This window comes from Hyaena hyaena, unplaced genomic scaffold, assembly GCF_003009895.1.
Source record: "Hyaena hyaena isolate Hyena2069 unplaced genomic scaffold, ASM300989v1 scaffold_406, whole genome shotgun sequence".
In the NCBI taxonomy this organism is placed as follows: Eukaryota; Metazoa; Chordata; class Mammalia; order Carnivora; family Hyaenidae; genus Hyaena; species Hyaena hyaena.
Genome location: NW_024081038.1, coordinates 32,166 through 41,247, shown reverse-complemented (window position 1 = coordinate 41,247; position 9,082 = coordinate 32,166). Strand labels below are relative to the sequence as shown.

At 35.2% G+C, this 9,082-nt stretch overlaps 1 protein-coding gene across 1 annotated transcript in view; it reads right to left on the bottom strand.

Annotated features, from left to right (window-relative positions):
• FCHSD2 (FCH and double SH3 domains 2) overlaps positions 1-9,082 on the bottom strand; it is a gene marked incomplete at its 5' end in the record, with an annotated part of 71,299 nt that overhangs the window by 38,198 nt on the left and 24,019 nt on the right. The window contains one exon of the mRNA XM_039252036.1: positions 3,348-3,452. Within this exon, the coding sequence (XP_039107967.1) occupies positions 3,348-3,452 (105 nt within the window). The remainder of the gene's footprint in view (positions 1-3,347; positions 3,453-9,082) is intronic.

The window sequence follows — 9,082 nt, the reverse complement described above, 5'->3', positions numbered from 1 at the left end:
GGCATGGAGGAGGGCACTTGTGGGGATGAGCACTGGGTGTTATGTGGAAACTAATTTGACAATAAACTATTTGTAAAAAAAAAAAAAAAAGTCTTATGTCTCTAGAAAAAAAAAATATACAGTTAGTATCTTAGAGAAAGAATCATATAGTCTATAGTTCCTTCTGCAGACCTTATACTAAACATGAATTACTAAAAATTTCTGGGTATCTTTGACTTCTTATATTAACTTTCTCCTCTTTGTGTCTCCTCAATGTGTCTCTTCACTGTCAAAGAAAGAGAACTACCCTCAACCTCCCAAAAAAGGAAAAATTTAAACATGCAAAAAATAATTGTGTTCTGGAACAACATAAGTCGTGTACAGGTTCCAAAAAGATGGTATTTAAAATTCTCGGTTTCTTGGCAAGCTACTTTTAAAACAGGTGTAAGTCAGATGAAGAATGTGTGTGTCTTTGTGATAAAAGGTCTTTCAAAAAATTCAAATACCTAAATACCAGGTTAAAAAGACTGTTATTAAAATTTAATTTAAGTAGCTATTGCTTTGTTTCAATTCTTGAATTTGTCAGGGGCTGCAAACATTACCACATCTAGTACATCTAGTACACATAGTTTGTTCATCACTGTATGTCTAGTATATCCATCAGTACCTGGCACAGAGCAGATATTCATTATTTGTTCAACTAATAACTTAGTGAATCTGCAATATATTAACCAGCCAATAATTAATTAATCAATCACTATATTCTTTAGAAAAAGCACAGGCCATTTATATTTTCAATTTCTTATGTTTGAAAAAAGCTTCTTTAATCTATTATTGGGTACCACAAAGGTTTTTATTCTAATTAGCAACACTGAATGGAAACATAATACAGAAAAGACCAGATAAAGCAGATCAACCAACAAAGGAGGGTAACATGTTGGTGGGAGTTTAAAACCAAGCATAAAAGACATAATGGAATTTTAACTAGCCTTCTCCCTTTTGATTAGTTATTTATAATGAAGTAAGTAACTACTGAATGGAAAATCCGATGCAAATGATATACAGGCAGAAGAAAGAAAAACGTAATCTACAAAAACCACTACTGTCAATTCCTCTGAAGGCTCCTGTAGTCAAATCTATTCAAAACTGTCATGATGACAATCTGGTAAGTACTACCCCTGCAGTGGGTACTACACTCACATATTTGCCATCTAATTTTAGCTGGATCATTCTTTATATCTGATCGGTGAAAGTCAAGTGGAAGATCACTTTAAGATGGAAGTAGGATTAACTGTATTTCACCGATATTCAAAACTGAGATAATGGATCTTGCATCACGGTTTTCAGCATATTCTACATTTTTGGTAAGAAAATTATCTTTGAGAATGTAGACTTAAATACTGGTATTAAGAGAAATGAGATATTCTGTTGTGGGAATCTCACTTCCTATTTTTAGCTTTAAGCTAACACACACAGGGCTGTTTAGCACTCTCATGGAAATAACAGGTCATTCAGCCTAAATGCAGACTTTGTGTGACTGATACCTACTACTGCTATTAGTGGGGGGTTTGGTGGAGCAATGGCACCAGACAGTGATACCATGGAGGGAGTCTGGAAATGGAAAATACAAGAGAGAACACACCCTTTGGAAAACTTCTGAGACCTGTCTTATTCTACCAAGGCTCTGAAACTGGCTTCACTCAGGGTATAGAGAAACAAACAGCAGGAGAAACTCGTCTACACAAGCCAGTGTTTCTCAGACCAGGCAAGGGCCTGCCAATAGTACTTGGCCAGTACACTAGGGAAGTGGTTTAGTCGTGACCCTGAATTCAGAGTAGAAAATGGCTATTTATTGTACATCCAGCCCTTTTCACTATGGAGGCTGTGGATCATGTGCCAGAAACAAAGGCAAGCTGGGTTTACTGGTGCTTTTCTAGACCAGGCAGATGGAAAGCCTTTCTGGTTCAGATCACTTCTCTGCAGTTACGCCAAAAACATGCTCATACTCCCTATGTTCGCCTAAGCTGCTTCTCCCCTCACCTCCCCCTGCCCTCCAATCAACCACTGAAACATTTCCTCAAAACCTCTAGAGTCCTGAGGGGATATGTGAAAATCACTACTTTAGATTAACCCTCAACCAATGCAAGAATTCCTTGTACAGAGTCCCTGACAGTATCTTGTATACTTCCAGGGCTGCACTATGTTCCAGAGGAACTTATTCTCTCACTGGGCAGATCTGACTGTTAGAGAGGATTTCCCAAAGCCAGCTTCAAATCTGCCTCCTTCCTACCTTCTTCTTTTGGTTTCAGTTATGCCTCTTCACGTTGCATGACATACATCTTGTGCTATCCCTTTTTCTCCAATTAAATATTATTCATCTGTCAACACCCATCTCAAATCCTACCTCTTCTGTGTTACCTGCCCTAACAACTCCCCCCAGTGGTCTCTCTGTCCTCAGGGTTCCCTAAGCATTATGTGTACTTGTTTGGACCATTCCTTGGCATTTATGCTTTAAGGTCCTAGTTATCTTTGGCTCTCTTGAGGTCTTTCTAACTGGAACATATTCTCCTTGAGGCCTGGATAGTCTCAGTCTTTTTAAGATATCTATTTCTACATCCTTTCAACATGTTGCATGGGTAGATAACTGTACACTGGTGTGCCCAGGTCCTTCATGAATTGGTCCTCCCCACAATTATTTTGCTTTCTTCCTACCACATTTCCTCACAAAAAACCTCCACTGTAATCTAATCCAACTGCTAAATTATATCCTATGTCTTCCTCCTTTGCAAATAACTTTTTTTCCATTTCAACCTCTCTGTCTCTAGGTCAGAGAATATGACTCTAGGTTACATGAACTTCTGGAAACTGTGCATAAAACTGTGTATTTTACATTTTGGTACTTTTATACCAAAAGATTAAAATCCACAGTTGTAATGTTTTTGGCCTTGTCTGCTGAACCAAGTCTCTTTTTTAGATCAGCTTATGCCCTTGGACCCATGAACCTTCCATATGGGGGAGGACTTTTCAAGGCTGTGAACATATATGTATCCATTTCTATGCCATTAATTTGACTGATTTACTTTGTACCTTGTGAAAACTTTAAAATTAGTACCTTCATTGTGATGTAATTCTGTTATTTAATGTTTCATGATTGTAAACTCTTCAGATAATAGACTTAGTGCCTTTTGTTATATGTACTACCTTGTATGAAGCAGGTAGTCAAAAATAATACTCTGGAAGTATGAAGATTCACATGAAGATGCTGAATCATCTTTAATCAGTGTATAGAAACTGAATCCCAAAGGTATATATCACAGGTGTGACGTTGTTGGAGCTGGGCAAAATGCCACAGTTAGCTGCCACCTCACCTCTGCTTTACGAATATTTTCTCTAGCTTCATCTACTTTCTGTTCCAACTCTGCTCGGCTTTGTTCTGATACTGCAACTCCATGACATTCCAGATCATCTAGTACCTATTAAAGAAAATAAGAAAATGATGACTATTTTTTCTTAAGTGATTATTTAGTAGACTTTAGTGAAAAGTAGCCACGATTCCTTTTTTAACCTTTAATTTCTTCACTATTTGTTAATTAAAAAAAAACCCTTGATATTAGTTATGAAATTGCAAAAGTAGCACACAAAGTCCCTTCATCCTCTCCCATGGTAACAACTTATATAACTATACCACAATATAAAAGCCAGGATACTGACATTGGCACAAACCTTATTTGGATAGCACGTTTTGATAAACATACCTTCAATTTTAAAAAATTACATGAAAATAAAGTATTGTTATAAAACAATTAATATAAAATGGCACATCCACTATGTGCTCCCCCAATAATTACTGTCCCAACAATTTACAAGTATTTTTCCAAACTATTGCTTATGTATTTCTACATATTTGCAATTTTGTTCAAAAAGATATGAAAAACAGATCTAAAATGAGATCTATCATCCCTTCAATGTGTCTAAGCAAACTTTTTATGATTGTACAAATAAATTCATTGTCTAATCCATAGATTCAACAGTTTAGCTGTACCATTTTTATTTACTCTTATTTTACTGCTATTTGAGTTTTCAAATTTCCCAGTATTATAAACAGTATGTACAACCTAGTTAATGACTTTTTGAACACATATAGGAATATTTATTTAATATAAAAATACAGAAGTGAATATTGTGTATTTTAATTTAAATAGACATTGCCAAGTTGTCCCCCCAAAATTTACCTTGTCTTTTACCAGTATTGTGAGGGCATATTTTTTCTGTATCTTACCACATTAAATATCTTTAAAATTTTTTAAATTTTTGCCAAGATGCACATAAAGATCATCTCATTTCAATTTTCATTTCTCTGATTAATAGACAGCATCATTTCATACGCTGGTCATATGTACTTATTTCTACTTTTATAAATGGATAGTTCATAGCCTCTATCCATTTTTCTAGTTTTTTTTGTCTTTTTGTTATTTATTAAACATATTTCTTTCTAGATTTAGTCCTTTTCCTGTTGTTTATGTCAGAGGCGCCAGAGGTGTCAGAGATGCTTGGGTGGCTCAGCTGGTTAAGCATCCGACTCTTGGTTTCAGTTCAGGTCATGATCTCATGGCTCATGGGTTTAAGCCCCGCATCAGGCTCTGTGCTGCAGTGCAGAGATTCTCTGCACCTTCTCTCCTGCTTGAGCTCCCTCTCAGAATAAATAAATATTTTAAAAACTACAAACACAAATGTTTGTCCCATTCTATTCCCTTTCCCATAACTTTTTAAAGTTCCTTAGCTTTATAGAAAGGTTTAGTTTTTATGTGGTCACATTTTATTAGTTTCTTCCTTTATGGGTTCTGGGTTTTGTGTCTTGCTTAAGAAGTTATTTGTAGGGGCATCTGGGTGGCTCAGTTAAGTAACTGACTCTTGATTTCGGCTCAGGTCATGGGTTTGTGAGATCAAGCCCTTGCGTCAGGTTCCATACTGGCAATGTGGAGCCTGCTTTGGGATTCTCTTTCTCCCTCTCTGTCCCTCCCCGACTCATTCTCTCTCTCAAAATTAAAACTGAAAAAAGAAAAGTTATCTGTAATATATCAAAATTATTCTATATTTTCCAGGGTTTAATCATCTTGTGTTTAGCACATGGCTCTTTAATACTTTTGAAATTTATTTTGTATTTTGAAATTTATTTTGTATTGTTTGTATATGGTGGAAGGGAGGAATCTGTATTTTTTCTCAAATGCACAGACAATTGTTCTAATACTATTTACTGAATAAATCCTTTTCCCAAAGATCTGAAATATCATGAATAATTTTATTATGAAAAATTTCAAATATACTTAAAAGTAAAGAGCCTAGTATGCTGAACTTCCATATACTGATCATCAAGATTCAAAAGTCAGCAAGATTTTTCTACATCTACTTTACCTACTCTTTTTTCTCTTTGCTAGAGCATTTTAAAGCAAATTTCAAACATCATGTCATTTCACTCCGACATACCTTATCAAGTTTCTGAAAATATGAACTTTAAGAAAAAATACAACCATAATACCATTAGCAGACCTACTAATAATTCCTTTGGTAGACTTAATATGCTGTTCATCACTAAATTTCTTTGCCTCTTCAAAACGACTTTTTCATGGTTGGTTGGTTTCAATCAGTATCTAACAGTCTATACACATATAGATCATTTTCTTTGATATATTTGTTAATTTTTGTATAATACCAGTTGTAATTACTATGGTCACTATTGTATTTCAGTATGTGCTAAGGCACACTGTCTCATTATTGTTGTTCTTGGCTATTCTTGCACATTAAAAAAAACTGAGATACATTTTTAGAGTCAGGTTTTTAAACTGTTTGAAAATATTTTTTCAGGGGTGCCTGGTTAGCTCAGTAGGTAGACCATGTGATTCTTGACCTTGGGGTTAAGTTCAAGCCCCACATTGGGTGTAGAGATTACTTAAAAAGGAAATCTTTAGGGGCACCTGGGCAGCTCAGGTCATGATATCATGGTTAATGGATCTGAGTCCCACATCGGGCTCTGTGCTGATGGTATGGAGCCTGCTTGGGATTCACTCTCTCCTTCTCTCTGCCCCTCCCCCACTTGTGCATGCTTGCTCTCTCTCACTCTCTCAAATAAAACTTAAAAAAATAAAAATAAACAGAATGTAAAATAATTACTAATTTAAAAAATAAAATAAAAAATACCTTTCTGGTTTCATTGGTATTGCACTGAAATTACAAATAAATATAAAAATACACATGTTCTGGCATTTCTCCAACTACTCAGGTCTTCTTTTATGCTCATTAGTAAAAAAAAAATGTCTTCTTATAGGTCATGACATTTCACTGGTTAATTCACCAGTATTTTATTGCTATGGTGAATAATTTTTTCTTACTGTAGTTTGCAATTTATTATTTGTAGTTACTAAGAAAGCTAATAATTTCTGTTATGTTGTTCTATTTCTTCACCTTACTGAACTGTTATTATGCCTGTTTGATAGCTGGGTCACATATTTTGGGGAGTACACAATCATATCATCTATAAATGACAGATGTACCTTTTCCAAATATTTAAACACCTGACTTCTCTTTCACTAAATGCACTGACTAAATCTTCTTTTGCACCACTGAAAAGTAGTGGTGATGATGGGTACTGTTTTCTTATTTTACCATTTTAGTAGGCAGAATGGCTTCCAAAGAGGTCCACACCCTAATTTCCTGAAACTGTTTATCTGTAAAATATAATTTACACATATATTAGCATTATAAACCTTAAGATAGGGAGATTATTCTGAGTTATCAAAGTGGCTTAATCTAATCACTATGACACCTTATAAGCATAGAACTTTCTCTGGCTGGAATGAAATGAGACATGGACCAAAAACAAGACAGGGAGATTCCAAGCATGGGAAGGATTTAATGCATCCTTGCTGGCTCTGAGATGTAGGAGCCCATATGGAAGGACCAGTAAGAGTAGCCTCTAGGATCTGATAGCAAAGAGCAGGGACCTCAGTCCTACAGTTATTAGGAATTAGATTCTGACAACAATCTCAATGAGCTTGGAAGTGGGTTATACTCCAGAGGATTTCAGTCTTACTAGAAACTGAGAAGTAAAATCAGCCAAACTCACCTAGACTTCTGATCTACAGAACTGTGAGATAAGAAATTTGTACTGTTATTTTAAACTACTAAGTTTGTGGTAATTTGTTAGGGCAGACATAGAAAACGAATACAATCATCAAGTGTGATGTTTGCAGTTTAAGTTTCAGGAAGATATCCTTGTTAGGATGAAAAGCTCTTTATCTTGCTGGGTGTGAGTTTTGTTTTATTTTTTAATCACTAAGAGATAATGAGTTTTATTATATGCTTTTTTGGAAACTATAAAATAATCATAGAAATTCTCATCTTTATTTGGTAAATACAGTTTATTATGCTGATAAATTTTCTAATGCTGAATCATCCTTGCACCCTACTCCCATGCTTAAAATATAGCTAGATTCATTTTTATTAAAATTTATTTAGCATTTTTATAAGTTTGTTACATCTTTGTTAAAAATCACTGGACTATATAAGTGTGCCTATTTCTGGACTCTCTACTTTGTTCCATTCATCTGTAAGTCTATTTTTAAAAAAAAAACATTTACTTTTATTATTTACTTTTTTAATGTTTATTTTATTTTTGAGAGAGACTGACAGAGTACTAGCATGGGAGGGTTAGAGACAGAAGGAGATACAAAATGTGAAGCAGGTTCCAGGCTCTGAGCTGTCAGCACAGAGCCCGATGAGGGGCTTGAACCCACAAACTGTGAGCCAAAGTTGGATGCTTAACCACTTGAGCAACCCAGGCGCTCCTTATTTATTTATTTTTAAAAGAGAAAGGGCAGAAGTGAACGAGGGGCAGACAGAATCCCACGAGGAGCTGAGAGAGACAGAAAGGGAGAGAAAGGGAGAGGGAGAGAACCTTACGCGGGCAGTACAGAGCCTGAGCGGGGCTCAAGCTCACAAACTGTGAGATCACGTCCTGAGCTGAAGTTGGATGCTTAACCCACTGAGCCACCCAGGTACCTCCTGTAAGTCTATTCTTACACCAATACTACAATATCTTGATTTTTGTAGCTTTATATCCTGAAATAAGGTAGAGTAAGCCCTTCAGCTTTATTCTTAGTTTTCAAAATTGCTTTGGCTATTCTAGATCATTTGCTTTTCCATGTATGCTTTAGAAGCATTTTGTCTATTTATATAAAAATCCCTGCTGGATGTTTGAATTGGATTGCACTGAATATACGGATTAATTTGGAGATAACTGGTATTTTAAAAATATTGAGACCTCTACAAATGAACAAAGAAAAAAAGATAAACCAAAAAATAGATTCTTAAATATAGAGAACTGATGGTTATCAGAAGGGAGGTAGCTGGGAAGATAGGTGAAATAGGTTAGGGAATTAAGAGTACACTTATCATGATGAGCACTGAGTTATGTACAGAATTACTGAATCACTATATTGAATTATTGAATCACTATATTGTACACCTGAAACTAATATAACATTGTATGTTAACTATACCAGAATTAAAATTAAAAAAAAAAAACTTCAGTTCCTCATGTTAAAAAAATAAAAATAAAATGAAAATATTGATACTTCTTTTTCATTAGTCTGTATGTCTCTCATGCCAATACTACAGTGTTTTGAATACTTTGTATTCAATACTTTGAATAGCTTTGTAGTGGTTTTTTTTTTTTTAATGTTTATTTCTTTTGAGAGAACCAGAGAGCGAGCAAGGAAGGGGTACAGAGAGGGGGTGAGAGAGAATCTCAAGCAGGCTTCACACTGGCAGCGCAGAGCCTGATGTGGGGCTTCAACTCATGAGATCATGACATCAGCCATATCCAAGAGTCAGACACTTAAGTGACTTAGCCACCCAGACACCCCTTTGTAATAAGTTTTAAAGTCAGGAAGTATGAGTCCTTCAACCTTATTCTTTTTCAAGACTGTTTTGGCTAGCTGGGGTTCCTTGAGATTCCATAAGAACTGTAGGATGGGTTTTTCTATTTTTGCAAAAAAATACTGTTGGAATTCTTTTTTTTTTTTTTAATTTTTTTTTTTTTTTTTTT